This window comes from Nicotiana sylvestris, chromosome 4 (genome assembly GCF_000393655.2).
Source record: "Nicotiana sylvestris chromosome 4, ASM39365v2, whole genome shotgun sequence".
Lineage (NCBI taxonomy): Eukaryota > Viridiplantae > Streptophyta > Magnoliopsida > Solanales > Solanaceae > Nicotiana > Nicotiana sylvestris.
Window position 1 is genome coordinate 170995968 of NC_091060.1, and position 21254 is coordinate 171017221.

At 34.6% G+C, this 21254-nt stretch overlaps 1 protein-coding gene and 1 long non-coding RNA gene across 2 annotated transcripts; both read right to left on the bottom strand.

The window, feature by feature from the left end:
• Positions 1-2504: 2504 nt before the first annotated feature.
• LOC104213284 (uncharacterized) lies at positions 2505-3607 on the bottom strand. Its single transcript, XR_707602.1, has 3 exons — positions 3437-3607; positions 2854-3147; positions 2505-2714 (listed from the first exon to the last, which is right to left on the bottom strand). It is a non-coding gene; the product is annotated as an uncharacterized lncRNA (long non-coding RNA).
• Positions 3608-4107: 500 nt separating this feature from the next.
• LOC104213283 (pentatricopeptide repeat-containing protein At1g19720) lies at positions 4108-7592 on the bottom strand. The gene has a single exon (XM_009762749.2). The coding sequence runs from the start codon at positions 7508-7510 to the stop codon at positions 4871-4873; it is 2640 nt and encodes an 879-aa protein (XP_009761051.1). The 5' UTR covers positions 7511-7592; the 3' UTR covers positions 4108-4870.
• Positions 7593-21254: the final 13662 nt, after the last annotated feature.

Genomic DNA, 21254 nt, shown 5'->3' on the forward strand with positions numbered 1-21254 from the left:
ATATGTAAAATTTTCGAACTTCAGCATAGTATGCTGGAATTTTTTCAGATTTTTAAGGGTGTTTCTGTTCACATGTTATCTTTACATAAAAAAGTGGTTAAATTTCGATTACTCTTAAACTGTGACCATTTTTTAAGTATCACTTGTAAATCTAACTAGGTAAGAAAACCTAATATTTAGGAATTTAAATCAATAAATATTTTACCTTATATAAGTTATACTAATTGAACATAATTCCTTTCTGATGTGCACGTTCTAATATGGTGGCTTCAAATGATTTTCAATCAAAAACTTAAATAATGGGAACATAAAATCATAGATTAAATTAAAAGTATTTAATACAATAATGTATAAACTAAAATTGTTTTAACGCGAAACAATCAAATATGCATTTTAAATATTCTTATTTTAATCAAATAAAATATTTAATCCATGTTCAAATAAGCACCCAAAATGATTATTTGATGCCTTATATAATCATATTAACTAGTACAAGCCTAAATTTATATAATAAAAACACGAAACCTCAACATGAAATGTAATTAAATTTGTATCCTTTAAAAATAAATTTCATAGTGAATAAAAATGTAATATAAATATTTAAGACTAGAATTAATTAAAAGTTTGCTTATTAATTTTTTTTTATGTGAACTATGTAGGAAATCCAAATATTTAGGACTTTCAAATGAATTATATATAAAAAAAAATATCTAAATTAATATGTGCACAAACACAATTAGTGAATTCAATAAGTTTTTATAGTAATTTGTTCGTTCTATAACTTATGTTTTAATGCCCACGCATGTTTCGACAATGTAATATAAATCATAAATTCTTTTTTTTTTAACAATTAAAACCTCACTACATGGATAATATCAAAACCTTTGAACGGAGATAAATTGAGAAAACATATGATTCATATTTTTAAAATATGTTATTCAATAAATCTTTAAAGAATCGGAATAAAAGTCTATACCTTGTTTGTGTCTTCTCGAATGAACTTGAGAATAGCTTTTTAAAAAATTGAAATAATCTGAAATCTTCAAGAGCTATGCATTCTTATTGAAACTAACAAAAAAGCACGATAACTCATGAAATTAAAATGACAAAACTATAAATTGGAACATAATTAAAAGTAAATATATTGAATAATGTTTGAGGGCTCTTATGAACAAAGTTTTTTCTTTTATTGTATTAGTTATAGAGGATCAATAGTCATCAATTTCAACAGCTTATACTTTATTTATAACTCAAACATAATTTAAAACATATATAATTTTCTTACAAAATATTACTCATTGAGACGGGGAACACGCGCATCGCCCGTACACCAAAACTAGTAATTAAAATATAGCCACAGTTTCAAAAGTAATTGAAATTTAGCCATTTTTTCATGTAAAGATAAAATCTGAACAAAAACACCCTTAAAAATTCTGAAAAATTCCAGCATAATATGCTAGCCGCTAGGGTTCGAATTTTTTACATATGAGATTCCAGTATAATATGTTGAAATTTCATAATGTATTTGAGTTTCGACATAATATGCAGGGGAAGTTTAAAAAAGGAGGAACTTCATAATCCAGCATATTTTGCTGGAATTTTTCATGTTTCAGGAAAACAGTGACTATTTTTTAATGACTTTGCAAACGCTGACGATTTTTTCGATTACCAATCCGAAAACTAACTAGCCCGTGCTATTTTCACAATAGTATTTGGTGCAAGAAAATCTAAGAGTGTAGTATAGTAGCTAGAAAGTCCATTATTATAGAATAATTATAGGACTAGGGCACCACTGCCAGTTGCCCACATCATGATTGTGATTAATTGGGACCATTTTTATTCAATCTTTTAATGTTTTATTATAACTACTCATTGTTCAATAAGTCTTGACTTAGTTTCTTTTGATGGGGTATATCCACTCCTTTTATCTTTCCGAGTTCTGTTCATACAAATTATAGAGGTGCAAGTTGCAACAATTAACACATGATAAAAGAAAAGGTCGTCACGTACATGAAAGTTATTGTGCAGAGTCTTATTTTGTATTTTTTAAGAGACTATTTTAGCTATTTGAACTCGTAACCTTCTAATCACACGTAACAATTCTAATCACACGTAACAATTCTAATCGTTGTTTCAACGCTCCGTTCAGGCATTAGTTTCATTGGACAAGATTTATTCAATTTTATTCACATTAGAATAAAAATGAATATAAGCATTGGTGATGCAAGTTGTCTCTGTGTTACCTATATGTCACGGGTTCGGCGACTGATTAGGGTAGACTGCCCACATCACACCCCTTAAGATGTGGCCCTTTTCCGGATCCAACGTAAATACTTTGTGCACAGGGCTGCCCTTTTTACTGATGCAAGATCGTATCTATTAGTTTAGTAATCAGATTTTCCTCCAGAAAATTTGTTACGCCGCCTCTAATCCAGAGGAAAACTATAACTTGGACGAATCAACAGATTTCATGTGACTGAAAAGTCAATACTGTTTTTCTGATGATTACAAAAATATAAAATAAAAATACATAAAAATTGGTTTTCATAAGCTTGATCAAATAACTCGTGCCAAAGAAAAAAGAAAGGAAAAGATTTAATGGTGGGCTTACAGTGATTAAATATGTGGAACAGACCAAGTCATAGCCACTTCACAATTCAGTAGAGCTCATCTTTGTTGACTATCAAACTCCAAAAGCCCAGAAAACCTAAATCCTGCACAACATTTGCATGCTAGACTCAAAATCATAATAAAAAATATATACTCAAATGTGATTTTTTAAAGCATATTCAGTACTCTAGCAAGCTAAGGCACAAGAAAGAAGTAAAACTTAGCATTATACTCTAATTTTACCGGCAAAAACTTCTATGCTTGTGACAACATTTCCTCTTCTTTTTTTTTTTCCCTGAAACAAAGTTTATATTATTGCAATAAGGATATTCATGTCCAAAGGAGTGTACTGCATCATTTACGAGCCAACTTGGGATTATTCATGTCCAAAGGAACACATCAGACATCATCTCGATACAGCAAAATGGCTTCTGATGATCTTAGGATTATCTGTTTGATCCCAGAATTCCTCATCCCACGGCTTCCCACCAATTCCAACAGCACATGGAGCTTTGTGTCTCACTTCTGCTAGACTACCTGAGAAAGACCAAACAAAGAAGGAAGAATCAGAGAAACAATTTTTTTTACATTGTGCATTGATCAAAAAGGGAGCCTTGGCGTAACGGATAAAGTTGCTGCCATGTAACCGGGAGTTCACGGGTTCGGGCCGCGAAAAAAGCCTAAGGCTGCGTACTATAGACCCTTGTAGTCCGGCCCTTCCCCCGATCCCGCGCATAGCGGGAGCTTAGTGCACCGGGTTGCCCTTTTGTGCTTTGGTCACTCCATATGGATGTAGGTGTTCTATTGACTAGACTAAAACTTTTACCTGTTCAAGGGGCGATGCATAGAAGTTCCCAGCTGAATTACCCTTCTGTTATAGTCTTATAGAGGCAGCATCAACACATGAAAGGGATACTAGAGGTACATATGCTGTGAAAAGGAACTCATTACACTCAGATCAGCCACTGCAATGTGTATTTTGCAGAAAAGATAGAAAACTCACTCAGTCTGAGGAGAGCTGTGAGTGTAAACCTTCAAGTCCCTGGATTGAGAATGAAAAGCTGGTGACTGAACGCATAAGAATTTCCTGATCATGGAAGATATTTAGTTGGATTTCTAACTCAGGGAAGGTCAATTCCACAGAGATAAATACTTCATAGAGAGTTTTCCTCTCAATTCTACACTAGTAAAAGAATAATTCTTTTAGGAATGCTAATAAAACCACTCCCTATCACTGTTAAATTATCCAACTGCAGGGAGCGTATTCATTGCCTTGGTACATAAACTCATACATTTCTCCCCCGAGGAAAGTATAATAGTAGACAGCATCAGTGGCACAAAATATGCAAGGCACAAGTACTTGTAGCGAGAGTGGAGACTGACTGAGAATTACTATATATCCCAAAGTCGTCAATGGAAAACTTAAGCAGTCGAAATAGGTATATCATTCATAAAATATGTGAAGAATATGCAACAAAAAAGTTGACGCTGAGCATGTAAACAACAAATGTATTGTAATACTCAAATATTGAATCATTGGTGTAAAATTTCCAGCAGGTTAAAGAATATTGTTACTTCACTTTCACCAACAAAATCAGCTCTTAAATCTTGCTTTTGTTATTTTCCTTTAAAGTTAAACTAAGAAAACTCGAATCTCTAATTAAGAATAAAGACTAGCTCAAGAATATTATTTTTTAATTGGTGGATCATGGTAATGTAAGGGCCAGCTTGTGCACCCTCAACTATTCCGTAGGAATACTAGGTAAATTTGCCCCCATCAAAGCTTAGACAGAGGGAAATATATCGCCTAGCTTTATTTTACCATCACCGAGAGTTGAACCCTGGTCTCTGATGATCTTCGCTCCAACATCATTGACTGCAAGACACACCCTTGGGATCCACATACAAAGGCTAGCTCGGTCCTCATACAAGTAGGAAAAAGTACATGATCTCAGATGAACACTTGGTAAGAAGAAAGACTATCTGTTTAGCATATGTACAATATGATACAGGGCCTATCGACTAGTGTCATTATCCAGATTTCTCTCAACCATTTACAAGACCTCTGACCATAACAAAGAAGCTTCATACATACAGCAATACAGCATTTGAGTGGCTATGGTTTGGACCATCATCTGTACATTGTCAAAGGGATCCTCTTTATTTCATGCAAAACTTTTCTTCAGAAAAATGTGGACGTATCAATTCCTTGGAGAAGAGGAGACTTATCTGAAAGAAAATGACTGTCATGATCACCTACCTACCAATAATTGCCACAGGAACAATAACCATCTTTAAAGTGATGCAAGCACTTAGAATCATGTATATATATTTCACGTTCATATTCCTGAGAAATACATTTGGCAGTCCTATGGCAATCTTCACACATTCTGAGGTTCTTAACAATTCGGATCACTCGAGATGATTGAGGATTGTTAATGAGAGCAAAAGAAAGTGCAAGTTTCTCACTATGAACTCTACTAATATCTTCCTTCTCCTCTTCTCTGATGCAGAGCCTATTGCAAGGACTGGATCCCTCCATTTTTACTTCTTTTCTTTTTATCCAAGAATCTGGAACCTCAGAATTGCTCTGCTGACCTGAAGCAAAAGCATGCACCACGTTGTTGATCTCTGTCCAGCTCCAACTAAGAGATTCTTCACAATGATTTCTTTTTCTAGGTCTCAGCACAGTTACTGATTCTTCAGAAATCCCACGTAGAGCATACAACTGTAAGAGCAACTGATAAATCACTACATTTCCTGAATCCAGTTTGAGTAATTGTTCCCCAGCATGGATAGCTAAAGTCAAATTACCGTGCACGCGAGAAGCAGTCAGCAATGCACCCCATAAAGAAATATCACGCTCCACGATCATATTGTCTATAAATTCAATTGCTTCTTCAAGTTTACCTGAACGACCATATAAATTAACCATAGCCACACAATGTTCTAGACCTGGTACAATCTGATACTCTTCGGATATGCTAGAGAACACACTCTTCCCCTCATCAACCATTTTGGCTAGACCATAAGATGAAATCACACTCGAGAAAGTACCCCTGTTTGGTTTAAGACCTGCCTCTTTCATTTGATGAAATAGCTTTATTGCCTCACTAGAACAGCCATGTAAAACATAACCAGCAATCAATGTGTTCCAGGAAATGATATCTTTGGTTGACATCCCATCAAATATTGCTTTCGAGTATTTTATGCCCCCAGACTTGGAATATGTGTCTATAAGAGAATTAGCAACGGAGAGCTCATTTTCCAGATTGCAACGCAGAACACAACAATGTATCTCTTTCACCTTCTTTGCAGCAATTAAGTTTGCACAAGCTGGTAGAATGGACAAAATGGTAACTGCGTTGGGCTTAAAACCAAATGACTGCATTTTCCGAAAAATGCCCAATGCTTTGTCCTTCTGTCCATTTTGCAAATAGCCAGCGATGAGAGCGTTCCATGAGGCAGTATCCTGCTCAATGCTCCCGTCCTTCTCCATCCTCCAGAACAGATCCAATGCTTGATCCTCATCACCTTTTTGCATGTGTCCTGTAATCATAACATTCCACGTGATAACATTAGGTGATACCTCAGAATCATGCATCTTCGTAAAAAGATCATGGGCTTTTCCAAAGTACCCGGCTTGGCAGTACCCTCCAATCATGGAATTCCAACTGTAGACATCTCTCTCTGGGATCATATCAAAGACCAACCGAGCAGCTTCAAGTTTACCACATTTGGAATATAAGTCAACCAAAGCATTCCCAACAATTACCTCTCCATCAAATCCCAACTTTGCAACCAAAGAGTGAAGTTCTCTTCCCTTCTTCAGGTCTTTAAGAGACGCACAAGCTGAAATTATGCTTGTAAGTGTTACTTCACTTGGTGTGACTCCATTGGAACTCATCTCCCGGAACAATTCTAATGCCTGACTGTTCCTGTTATGTTGAGCCAAACCTGAAATCATACACGTCCAAGTGAAAACATCCGCCATTATCCCATTACCCTCCATCTCCTTCATAACTTCCAGCGCCTCATCACACTTGCCTAACTGATTATAGCTAGCTATCAATGTATTCCAGGTGATCAAACCTGGTTCTACGCCTTCAAGATGCATTAAGTCCAATAACCTCCGCGCCTCCACAATCTCACTCTTGTGACAATACGCCATTATAATCGAATTCCAAGACACTGTATCCCTTTTCTCCATACTCTCGAAAAGCCTCTTTGCACAAACTAACAACCCACATTTTGCATAAACAGCTAGAAGCGAGTTATTCACACGGATTTCAGAACTCATTCCATATCGAATCGCTATAGAATGAATCAACTTTCCAGTCTCAATATCCCCACAATTCCCACAAGCTTGTAAAATCTTAGGGAACAAAAAGCTATCAGGTACAACACCATCCTCCATCATCATGTAAAAAAGGTCCACAACTTCACCCCACCTACTATCTCTTGAACAAGCACCGATCATAGCAGACCAAGCAAATAAATCCCTCTCACGCATTTCATCAAACAATTGGTATGCTTCTTGTAAAGACCCACATTTCGAATACATCCCTAACAACTTAGTTTCAATAAAAGGGTCAACTTTTTTCAGTAAAAATTTCATCTTTTTATGAAGTTTACGTCCCAAATGTAGTGACTTCGAATTGATGCAAGATTCTATAACTTTTGAGAAAGTTTCGGGTTTTACCTTATACCCATATTGTGAAATCGATTCTAAAGCTGTTATGGCTTCACTGAGGCGCCCATTTGTGCAGAGATAATTCAAATGCGTATCTGTGAATCTTGGTTCATAATTGATAGGTGCTTTTGATTTTGGGTGATAATTTTGGGGCAATTCTGAAATTGTCGGAAAAATTGATTTGCAAGGAAGAATTACACTCTCCATTGGAGAGTGCTTAATTTTTCTTTTTCCTTTTTTCTTTCTTGTTGGAGTTACGATTAATTTGTTCTTGGTGAAGAGTAACTGATCATTGAGTTACAGATAGCCACAGGAGCTGACATGATTCTCTGTGATCACTTTTTATTGCGTGTCCCCTTTCAACCAATCAGAAATTGACAACTCGGATTATCCAGAAAATGGCCAACTTGGATTATCCATAACTAGGCTCAATTGGGCCAACACTTCTGCTTTATTTTGAACTCAACTTTAGTATGTGGGCCTACAGCGTTTTAAGACAGATTTAGTTGAATGGACTTATTTGGAAGAATTCAGGTAGAAATGATACCAGGTAACCATTTTATAGGACTACTATTTAAGAATTAGCCAATATATGTTGAATTTCATTTTTCTCGTTCAATTTTTAGGGATACAAATGTCCTTGTCCTGAAATAAAAATTTTAGTTCAAATTCTCAAGACAAAATAAGCACTGATTAATTCCTAAATAGCAGCCCTAAGAATGACCGTTTGTGTACTCCTCCTGAATCAGTCAGAGGCAACGAGCGGAAACCTTTCGAACCGAACTCGACTTCGACCTCTTCGGGCTAGTATTTTGGGCTATCTTTTAAATTGAGTTTGAAGCTTTTAGATTTGATTTTTGGTGTGATTTAGCTCCTGTTTTTAAGGTATTTTTTTTAAACAAGGTAATGAATGACTATATGTTTTTTTTTTTGGTTGAAAGAAATAGATAGAAAGAATAAAACTAGTAGAAATTCTCTTTAGCATAGAAGAAGAAAATTTGTTTTCTCTTAATATTCTTCCCTCTTCTCTTCTCTTCTTTTCTTCAAATATTTCTCTTCCCTTGGTTTTGTGGTAGTCTGGCTTCACATTCATACTTCACAAGGTCAAAAGGAAGCGTTGAAATGTCTTCAAAAATTCCTCTGCCAATAGTTCCTATTCCAGAGGATAGTCCGATCTCGGCCATCCCAACTTCTGAGTCAGTAACGACTGAGGAAAATAGAATTCTGCGTCTCCGCATGATGGAAATGTGGGAGGAAAATATTTTTGGATTTTTTTTTTGAAAATTATGGGCCGGAACCGATGAGGTTTGCCTACGTATCTCACATCTGGTGAGAATCAGACCCGCGTAGTTCGCCAGTTCTGACAGAACATGGCAGTTGAAAACTTTGGCTCATTTGGAGATGATTTTTTTTTTTCCGGAATTTCGGCAGAGTTTCAGAATTTTCTAAATACCTACCTCTCACTCCTATATTATTATTATTCTAAATAATTAATCACATCTTCTTTTCTAAAGCAGGCCTAATCTTTTCTCCCCAGCAGAGTCGCCAGAGCTGTCACACCTCCTTTTTACACACCCGAAGGTATATAAGGGAGTTTTTCCAATTTAAGTGACATTATTCGAAATGGGATTAATTATTCAATTCAGAGTCGCCACTTGGGATAGTTTATTTGGTGTCCCAAGTCACCGATTTATTTTAAATCCCAAATCGAGGAAATTTCGACTTTCCTTTTGAAGTCTGCGAACCAGAAATTCTGAGTAGGGAATTCTGTTAACCCGGGAGAAGGTGTTAGGCATTCCCGGATTCCGTGGTTCTAGCACGGTCGCTTAAACTATTACAATTGGCCTATTATCTGATTTTTAAAACATGTTTCAACCTATGGTATATTTTTAACTTATTAGCCGCTTTTAATTAAAAAAAATTTTGAAAAAATTCAACTTCATATAAAACACGTATTGAACCACGTCACATGAAATGCACCTGCGATCCACGACACATTTTATCTAACGTTGTTGAGATTTGGATTTGGGCCACATAAAATGCACACCCGAGTTTAGGAAATTATTTTTTTTTTTAAAAAAAATAGCGCGCCTATAGCTACTACGCACTTTCAAGTTTGCGAGGGCCATGGAAAATTCAACTAAATGGCACGCCTCGGTTTCTAAGAATTAAAATTAATTAAAGGAGGGCCATGAGTTTTGAGATTTTATTTGGCATGGCGCGCCTCGATTATTCTAAAAGGATTGTATTCAATTTAAAGCAAACTGCAAATATTCATGATTATGTTTCTTACTAAAACTACTTTGAGATTATTGCAAGGTCATGATTTATGAATATGGAATTATTATTGAAGAAATATCTTATTTGAGTTATTATGGACCTAATCACCCATGTCGGTATCAAATTTGCTATTGACTTAACATCCTTTAATTTGGATCCAAGCTATTACATCGTTCTCTCTCCATTTTGAATACATTTTCCTATCTTTCCCTATGAACTACAATCTCATTGAAGAAACTCATTCTGTCTTTCACGAATTCTATTTCTTGATGCTCTTCCTTCATTTTTTTTGTTCATATCTTTCAAGTTGGTAGATAACCAAAATATAATATACAAATCAAAAGGATATACGGTAAAAGAAAAATAATGGAAACATTGGTTAAGAGAAGAATGAACCTTTTATAGATGAAGATCTTATTCAATACATATGGAGCAAACAACCATCAAATTTAATGTGCAAATGAACCACAATCAGAGGCAACGAGCGGAAACCTTTCGAACCGAACTCGACTTCGACCTCTTCGGGCTAGTATTTTAGGCTATCTTTTAAATTGAGTTTGAAGCTTTTGGATTTGATTTTTGGTGTGATTTAGCTCCTGTTTTTGAGGTATTTTTTTAAAACAAGGTAATGAATGGCTATATGTTTTTTTTTTGTTGAAAGAAATAGGTAGAAAGAATAAAACTAGTAGAAATTCTCTTTAGCATAGAAGAAAAAAATTTGTTTTCTCTCAATATTCTTCCCTCTTCTTTTCTCTTCTTTTCTTCAAATATTTCTCTTCTATTTATAGGAGAATTTTCAAAAAAAATCAGATTTTTTTTAATTTTTTTATTTTTTCATTTAAAAGAAATCCCACTTACGTTTTGCTTTTCTTTTTTTATAAAAAGAATTACCACATTTCTTTACTTTTATTTTTTAAATTCCAACTTTAATTACTTTTATCTTATTAATCCCAATTTTTTTATTTTTTTAAAAGAGAATTCCACTTATTTTACTTTTCTTAAAAAAACAATCCACTTTCTTTTACTTTTCTTTAAAATATTCTACTTCATATTAATTTAAATTTTTTAAAATTTTCAGCTACCTTTATATTATTTTTTAATTCTAACTTTCTTTTACTTTTATTTTTATAAATTTCCACAAAACTTTACTTTTATTTTTTTAAATTTTTCACTTTCTTTTACTTTTTTAAAAGAGAATTCCACCTACTTTTACTTCTTTTTTTTTTTAATTCCATACTTCCCTTTTTCTTATTTTTTTAAATCTCTCCCGAAAATTTTAAAAAAAAATTAATATTTTTCGTATTTTTTATTATTATTTAAAAATAAGAATAAAAATAAAATAATATTAATAGTAATAATTTATCTTCTAAAATTTTGTATTTTTAACCTATAATAAAAAGTATAACAAAACTAAAAATTTGTATGTTAAAACCCCCTAAAATATTTACATAGAAGAAGTGACAAAAAAAATTAAATATTGTCAAAAATTAGGTGCTCACAGTCCCCATAGGCCTTGAAAACCATGTTAGCCCGATTTTGGATTTTAGTGTTGTAGCCCGTAGATTATGGTAAAAATAGCACAGGCTAGCCAATTTTCGAACTGGCCATTCAAAAATAGCCAGCGTTTGCAAAGTCATCGAAACATAGCCACTATTTTGCTGCAACACAAAAAGTTCCAACATAATATACTGGAGATAGGTGCATCTGCGTATGAACGTTCCAGCATATTATGTTGGAACTCCAACATGCGGGAAGTTCCAGTATATTATGCTGAACCGGTATATTATACTGGAACTCCAGTATATTTCCAGTATAATATACTGGAATTTTCAGTATATTATACTGGAATATTTTTCCGAATTTTGAATAGTGTTTTCGTTCAAATTTATCTTTACATGAAAAGTGGTTAAATTTCGATTACTTTTGAAACTGTGGCTATTTTTGAATGACCACTTGTAAATCTGACTATTTTTGAATTTCTACTTAGATTATGTTGTTATTTACCCGTCAAATGCTTTTAAATTTTTCAAAATAACGAGTAAACTAATATGCACTTTTTTTTTTACATATGTTAACGAGTAAATAAGAATCTGAACAAGTGTAGTCTACTCATCTCATGCTGGAGATCCGTTGATGAAAAAGGCTAATACAATATAATATGACAATTTCAAGGATATGAATGAGTCGAAAGTAAAATGAAAGACAAAATTGAACAATGTAGAATAGTACATGGACAAACCTAGACCCTTTCTCTTATATCTAACACTCAAAGTAAAAGATTAAGGTACTTTTCATACGGTCGACTATATAGATTAGTTAAGAGTAATCCTTTTCATATGTCTTCCCAAACAAAGTCTTTCAAGCTAGTTGTTGTATACTATCGGTATTAAAATTCGATCTCAAACATAACTTTTCATCCTCAAGTTGAAGTGGCGACACGGGGAACATGGGGACGTAAAGATTGGGTCCTATCAAATTGTTTCGTCCTAGGATAATAAGCTTATGAGCTTTGTCACACTTCACTATCGAGAAAGGAAAAAAGATTATTCTATCTTCAAGTTTTTCTTTTGGTAATTAAATTTCTTTATTTACCAAGTAAATATATACAAGCAGATCAAAACAAACTATAGCAAGTTTGGACAGATGGCCCCAAACTTGCATCTTCATCTCCTCTAATACTTCTATCCCTATCACTTTGCGATGTTATATACAGCTTTAAAGGTAAAAGTTCAATTCAGTCATCTTCTGCCGTAATCTAACACATAAGGTGCTACGACAATGCACCTCCTGGATGATGTGCCTAACTATACTCATCGTTGGTTTGCTCTTTCCATGGAATATTCGCATATTCCTCTCTATCCATATAGCGTAGATAGTAGCTGCAAGTGCCATCCTGTAAATTTGTGCTTCAGCAGATTTCCTTTTCCCCTGTTTCTTTGCCCATTCCTTTTCTATTTGCCATGTCATCGGTTGCCTTACCAAGCCTTGCCACTTCAGAATATTCTTCCATATAGTAGCTGATACTATGCATTCAAAAAATAGATGTTCAATGGTCTCCGACATTGCTTTACAAAGCATACACCTTAAGTCCCCAATCTGCATCCATTGTGCTAATCTGTCTCGCATGAGCAGTCTGTTGTTCAGAGCCGGGTACAGTATGAAAATCCATCTAGGTGATCCTTGGTTATTGCATATGAGTCGTCTCCATTCCACCTTTTAAAACTCCTCTCTCAATTTGTTGTAAATAACCGTCGTAGAGAACTGTTGCATGCATTTGACATCATCCCCCATATAACCTGCATCAATATAAGTTTCTTTAGCCTTCAATATCTTCCTCACCAACCATGAAGCTTGTGTTGCTTGTGCATCCCAAACAGCTCCATCCTTTATATAGTAAATGTTATCCACTGGACCCATAGCTTGTCTTTCTTTTGACATAGATTCCACAATATTTTACAAATAGCAGCCTTGTTCCAAGTTCTCACATCCAAGAAATTGAGTCTTCCTGCTGTCTTGGGGTAACAGAGCTTGTCCCATGCTATTAACGCTTTCTTTGTCATGTCTATACTTCCAGTCCAAAGAAACTTCTTATATATTGCTTCAATTGCCTTCACCACTTTTTGTGGCAGAATGAATACCTGAGACCAAAACACTTGTATGAAAAATAGGATAGATTTGATTAACTGAACTCTACCAGCATAGCTTAGTAGTTTTGAAGTCCATGAGGTGACTCTTCCCATAATCTTATCAAGAAGTGGCTTATATTGTAAAATTATTGTCCTTTTAGTACTCAGAGGGACCCCTAAGTACCTAAAAGGCATTTCTCCTTTTGCAAAACCCAACACTTGTATTATATTGTTTTGTTCCTCTTCGTGTACTCCTCCAAAATAAATGGAACTTTTTTCTATGTTTGCCTCTAGACCAGATGCTTTGGAGAACTGTTGAAAGCAGTTAAACACCATCTTTATAGACACTATATCTCCTCTGCTGAATAATAAGAGGTCATCTGCAAAGCTCAACTGTACAATGTTCAGTCATTCACACTTATGGTGATAATTGAAATCAGGTTGTCTCTTTAGTGTCTTCAAGATTCTAAGGAGGTACTCCATTGCTAGCACAAATAGGAAGGGCGACATTGGGTTCCCTTGCCTCAAACCTTTTTTTTTGCAGGGAAAAGGGCAGTAGGGTACCCATTTATGATAACTAAATATGAAACTGGACTTATACATGCCATAACCCATTGTACAAATTGAATAGGGAAGTGAAGATGAGTGAGGATCTGTTCTATAAAGCATCACTCAACTGAGTCGTAAGCCTTTCTCATATCTATCTTCAACATGCACCTCGGTGATACCCCTTTCCTTCCATAGCTCTTCACCAATTCATAACTCAGTATTATATTGTCAGTGATCACTCTTCTTGGTACAAAAGCTGACTGACCCGGATCAACAATATCATTCATTACCTCTTGCATTCTATGTGTCAGTATTTTTGAGATGATCTTGTACAATATCGTACAACAAGATATAGGCCTAAACTCAGAGATTCTCGCTGGATTTTGTACCTTAGGGACCAGTGTTATGGTAGTGCAGTTAATGGTTCTGCACATGACCCTTGTGTCAAAGAATTCCAGCACTGCTTTAGTAACATCTTTTCCTACTACCGGCCAGGCTTTTTTAAAGAACCATGCATTGAAGTCATCACACCCAGGTGCTTTAAGGTCATTTATGTCTTTGAGAGCTTAGACAACTTCATATGAAGTTACAGGTGCAATGAGGCCTAATTGTTATTGTTTATTCAGTGTTCTTCCTTCCTGCATAATCATGGAATTTACAGCTGGTAATTGGCTAGCAGCAGACCCCAGTAGCTTGCAATAGAAATCCATAATTTCCCTTTTTATGCCTTCTTGATCCTGCACCATGTTCTCCTCAGCATTTATTAGACTTTTGATCTTGTTTTGTGTCATTCTATTCTTCATGTTAGCAAAGAAAAAAAAGCATTATTTGAATCACCTAGTTTTAACCACTGCATTCGAGCCTTCTGACGGAATATGTTTTCCTCTATATTGCTCCATTTCTCTAGCTCTGCTTTAATTGCTACTTCTTGATCAAACAATGTATGCCCAGGTCCCTCATTTGAGTTTGCAGGTCTGCTAATTGTTGTCTTAGCATACTCACTTTCTCACTTACCCCATTAAAACCCCGATTCAATTTCTTCATCTCCTGTTTCACTGTTTTCAGCTTCTGCCATATTTTATTCGTACCACTTTCATTAGTCATTTGGTTCCAAGATGCTTCCACAGCCTTAATGAAGTTCTCATGATCAGCTAGACAATTAAGGAATCGAAAAGGCCTGGGTCTTCTTTGTAGCTCTTCTTCCAGCTTGCTACATAGGGGAGAGTGGTCTAAGAAATGTGGATCCATGATGTTGGCCTCCAAGTGATGATTTTTGATACACCATTCTGAGTTTATCAGTGCTCTATCAATCTTGCTATAGACGTGTGTATTTGTCCAAGTATACTCTCTTCCTACTGATTTCATTTCAGTCATTCCAGTATCAAAGAGAAAGTCACTAAAATCTTTAGTTTCCATCCCAGTGACAGGGTTACCATACTTTCTATCTTCAATCTGTAGAACTACATTGTAATCACCCATGACAAGCCAAGGGTCCTGCTGTGATCTCTGTATATTCCTTAAGCCATCCCACAGTTCTCTCCTATCTTCTATTGTGTGCAAACCATATACAGTTGTAAACTGAAACTCCATGGCCAAGTTACACACTTTAATTTTACCATGAATAAATTGTTCTGCAGTCTGCTCGACATCAAATTAACAATATAGCTCTCTTCTATCTCCAAGTTTAACTCAAACATAGCTCTCTTCTTTCTTTCTTTTTTTGGCGGGGGCGGGGGGGGGGGGGGAGGGAGGGGTGAAGTTGTGTCAAACTAAAATACCCAACAAACATTAGATCGAACTAATCCATTGACACAAATTAAATGATTCATAGGAAAAAATTAAGTTAGTTGGGCCCGGAGACAGTGCCAGTTTTCGAATACGAGATAATTATCCTAGTCACTATGAGCGTATTTGCCCAATAGACAAGTTCTTAAAATACATAAAATTATAGGATTTGGCTGTTTCACTAACCTGGTTCATTTTTATTTTTTGTTTTGTTTATTTTTTGTTAATCTTGTCCTAAATGAAAGTTTGCCCACTTGCCCAAAAAAGTGAAATAATCGAAGACAGAACGTACAAGGAAAGGAAAGGAGTGAAAATTCCATCAAAGATTGAAAATCGAAGAATGGAGAGGAACAAACGGCGGATAAACGGTGTTTGTTGCTGCTTTTACAAGTCTGCAACTAAACTGGTCTCGTAAATATTAATAGCAGACATTGGAACAAACAGCAATATTATCAGTCAGAAAAAAATCTCAAACATCCATAAATTTTTAAGGCGTACTGCGTTGCTTGCCCTCTACAATATATAGCTTTGATTGAACGGTAGGAATGTAGTTTTAGCATTAATACACAAACTGAATCACATTTACTCAGCTATATATATTCGACTGATTTAAATCCATAACATATGTCTTTTAGGAATTGAGGTGCTCTTTATTTGTAATCTTTTTGGTATGTCAATGGTAATTCACAATGGTTACCAAAAAAAAAAAGAATTTAATAAGTTTAAGCATAAGGGTATTTGTTTAAAATTTTCTTTACACTTAATTAAGACTCCACTAATTGGAGCAATAAGAGTGACTTTGACAAAAACATGATAAATGCTTTTTTTTTAAAAACGTCAAAAATATTCTCTATGTGCAATATTTTCTGTTTTGTAAGAAAATTATTTAATAGCCTTAATCATAAAAAATACTTTCTAAATTATACTCATGTTGTATCTCTCTATAAACATCTTAATTAAAACTTTACTAATTGAAATAATAATAGTAGACCAGTTTGCCATAATGATAAATATTTGGAAGGGGAGAAAGTAGTTAACTAGTTCCTTAAGGTAGCAACTTGAAGCTGCATAATAGAAATTTAAGATATTAAAATGAAGGGAAAACCAGATCCGATATTTGCTCTCTAACAATATAATACTCCCACTGTCACTAATATTTCACAGTTTACTAGAGTGGTTATTGAGCGTTTGAATTGGTTCAACGAGCCTAAATTTAATCCAAACAAAGATTCCACCGAGACTTTAGAACACATCTCTTGGCTCTGACAGCTCAACGTAATTAATAAGAAGAATAGAGATTGATTTACTGAACTATGTTGTTTTGCTCCCAAATTTATAACTGTTGAATGTTGAGGGATACGCTTAATTGTATTTGTTGTGTGAGTGAAATATTGTTATGCATAATGTGTGCTTAACACGCCTCAGCTAAGTACTATTCTCCATATTTTTCTAACAGTGTGATGCAGGGGCGTATGTAGCTTAAGGGAGAGTTCGGAACCAAAATGTGGTTCTTTTGGACTCAAAGAACGAAAATATGTGGAAAAAAAACTCAGTGACCAAAATACATATAGCATTTTTAGTACCACGCTATACTTTAACGGCCGTTTGGCCAGTTAAGAATAGTTTTTTCTTCAAAAAATGCCATATATATAGTGTTCTTTAGTAAAATGCTATATATATGAAGTGGGCCCATAAATAATTCTTCTGTGCTTAACTGACATAACGATAATTCAACTGGGTATAACATTTTTTTAAAAGATGCTGTACCTCAAATAATTGAACCCCCGGACTAGTTTTCGCCTTATTTAAAGAGGTGAAGGATTTTGTAAAAATCCATTCATAAACATTTTCAAGTATTCTGAAATTTTTCTTTGTTAAGTTGTTTTGCATTTTGTCATAATGTCTGAAGAGCGAAAAATTAGGGTTTCAGTATATTGAGGGGGTGAGGTTGTGGTGGCGAATAACTCAGTAAATTATAGTTTATCTCCATAGTCTTATGTTAAATTGTCACTTACAATAGAGTACGATAAATTAGTATTGTTGATATGTAAAAAAAATGAGTGTGAGCAAACGTTCAGTGAATCTTAAAATAATCGAAAAATATCCGTATTCTGTGACTCCGCAAGGGGTTGCTTGCTATGTTGAGTTTAACATCGAAGGCATGAAACTCCGAGAGATTTTTTCGGGACTCCGGATACCGGGAATTTAATTTATTGTGATAAAGCTGTTGGAAATGTACGTCAAGGCTGAAGGCGTTCGCAATAATGAGGTTGCGCAAAGTAGGAAAATCCCTCAATCATCGGGTGGTTATTTTGGAGCAGTTTTAGCCGAACAGGTTCCGGCTGAAAGAGTTTGGCCGGATCTAAATTTATCTCCACGGGCGAATAAGAAGCGAGGAAATAATTTCTCCCCTAGTATACATAATCCACAAGCTGAGTGGTATACTTCAATTTTCCTTTGTGTTACGATGTATATTTTTGTGTATTGTATTTGTATTAACATTCATATATTCTACAGGGGGTACCGACCAGATATGAATTTTACAAGTTATGAACCAACGGCCAATTGAAATATGCCTAGTTTTGGTGTGTTGGATCATGATGGTCCATCCGGGAGTCAGCATCAACAAGATAATGTGCATCATGAGATATCAACACATTATGATTTGTAAGTGAATATATAAAGTTATATGTATTGTTTAGACCAATTTCAGTAACTCATTATTTCTTTGGTTGTGCAGTGAAAACGAGCAATTTGATGGTCCTATCTTCACTTAATTACCTGAAGACGACGTATTTACTCGGTATCTGGCAGATGTGCAGAGGCAGAAAAAGAATAGTGATTATGAAAATAATACCGATGAGTCTGGAGATGACACACCCTTCCCTGACGAGGGTGATGATGAGGAGGAAGAGAATGCCGGACCTGGTTTGACGAGGAAGCATGCTCCACCTCCCGTTTGACCAAGAGTGTATGAGTCCCACGTGTCGTTTCATGATGAGATTTTTTTTTTTTGATTTTTTACTCAACAAGTCTGTTATTTTATATGTTAGTTTATTATTGTATATGTTAGTTTTATTATTTAATATGTTAGTTTTATTATTTAATATGTCTGTTTGTTTGTTATTGACTTATTTTTTACTATACTAAAATGAAATAATTAATTTTCATAACTATAGAAGATTTAATTATTAAATATTCACATTTTGATTTCGGACACAATATTTGAGGCCTAGCAGCGCCAATGTATCATGAATTCTTACGTTTGTTGACTATAATTGGAGATAATTTGTGTTTGCATATCAGCTTTTTGACGTCTTTTTGGGAATAAGAGATACTTAAATGATTCATTTTTATAACTACAAGGATACTACGCTAAAGGGCACTACGTTTTACTACGCTAAAAGGTCACTACATTACAAATGCGAACACTACATTAGGCCACAAGATACCACTACAGGAAACTAAAGTAAAAATTTATCTAGTTTACTAGTCTTTTAGCAAATTAATAATCTAAATCGGATAAAAATAATAAATCAATTTAATCACAAAACAATCACGAAATTACATATACCACAGTAAAAAAATAACTAATTAATATTTTTTTAACAACTAATAGCAATTTCTCTATTTTTTTAGCACACTAATACTATAGTCCGGACAAAAAATAACAAATTAGTTAAATCGCAAAACAATCACAAAGTAACATAGAGCACATAAAAAATAACTAATATGCATTTTTATACAGGTTTTAACAAAAACTAAGCTGGAATACCTTGATTTAAGGTTTTTAAGAAAGTCAAAGATTGTGATTTGGAGCCGAAACAAGCAACAATGTCCGGTATAACGCCTTAGCTAGCACGTGGGACCGAGAATCTTTACTTTTTGTGGGACGGGTGGGCTCCACTCAAGCTTTTTTGGATTAAAAATTGGGGGGGGGGTCGATTTACTGGGATTCTGTTTTGGGGAAGATGGAGACCGTTTTTTATTATATATATAGCGTCTTTTGTTAAGACGCTATATATATAACGCCTTAACAAAAGGCGCTATATTTTCTCGCTTAAATTAATTCAAATATAGCGTCTTTCAAAAAGACGCTATACTTAATTGGCCAAACAGACGTTAAGGTATAGCGTTTTTCAAAAAAAAAAAAAAACTATATATATTTTGGTCACTAAGTTTTTTTTCCGTATATTTTTGTTCTTTGAGTCCAAAAGAACCGTAAAAATTGCACGGGGTGCCCTATTTGGTCGCCTCCATTTAACCTATACCCTAAAAACTTTTAAGTTGTACCCACTTTTTAAATAACTTCAGCCCCTTTTCTCCTCCTCATTCTCTTCCTTTCTTCTGCTGCTATTGGCGTAGATTATTTTTTAGGTAAAATTTCTTTTAAACTATTGGTGCATAGAAGTTAAAACTTTCTTTTGTACCTTTATATGATTAAAAAAGAAATTATTTTCCATAGTTTCTTTTGTGAGTGAAACTATCAAGATACCATTGTTAAGTGACGACGTCTTTGCATTTTAATCGTATTACGGAGCTCATTATTTGTTCTCGCAATTAGGGATGATTAATTTGCATTTATTTACTTCTTTTTTGGGATTGTTTTGATAAATATTATTAAGGTGAAAGTTGTTTCTTGTAAAGATAAATTGAGTATGTTAGCACATAAAAATTCTTGAGCCCGATGCTGAGATTTTACCCCAAAGATTTTAGCAAACTAGCAAGTTGTTTGATGGATGGATCCCCAGCTTATTTGAGCAGATCCTATTCTAAAGCTAGCTTCCAAATAACTTCAGCTCTAGAGTTGAAGTTCGACAGTTACAAAATAAAAACTTCAGGTCTAGAGCTGAAGTTCATCAGTTACAAAAATAAAAATTTCAGCTCTAGAGCTGAAGTTCGCTAGTTACAAATAAAAACTTCAGCTCTAGAGCTGAAGTTCGACAGTTACAAAACAAAAACTTTAGCTCTAGAGCTGAAGCTTACAAACAAAATCTCCAGTTACAAATAAAAACTTCAGCTCTAGAGCTGAAGTTCGACAGTTACAAAACAAAAACTTCAGCTCTAGAGCTGAACTTCAGGCCTGACTACTAGAATGCTGAAGTTTTGCGTGATTGCCTTTGCTATTTCAGCCCCGTATGCTGAAGTTATGCGAAAAAACGAGTACACTTGCAATTTTTTTGCAAAGCGAGCACACGTTAAAACGTGACACAAAAAACGGGTATATATGCAAATGCCCCAAAAGAACCACATTTTGGACTCCTTAAGGGTTATGAGTTCACTTGAACTCATACTCCTTTCCTTAAACAATGCATAATAATATTATATTTCGTTAAAAGTACTTAAATATATGTGTGTGCACTCATGCTTAAAAACTCCTATAGTGTAAGAATTACTGTGTGTACCTCTACAAGTGAAATTGATAGTTCAAATTCCACTTTGGACGATCTTGTTTTTGGCACGGAGTATGTATATATATATATGTGTGTGTGCGCGTGTGAAAATTACTAAAATTTCGAAAATAATATAATTTTGAACCTATAATTTCAAAAGTGTAGTGGATTTATGGTAAGAAACTAAAGTTAAACCGCCAAATATAAATCCTTGATAAATCTCTTCACAATAGTGCACCTATCATCTTGAAATCTTGCATTCGCCTGGCGGAACTTATCTAACAAAACGGTCTTGCCCCCTCCAAACATTTAAACTAT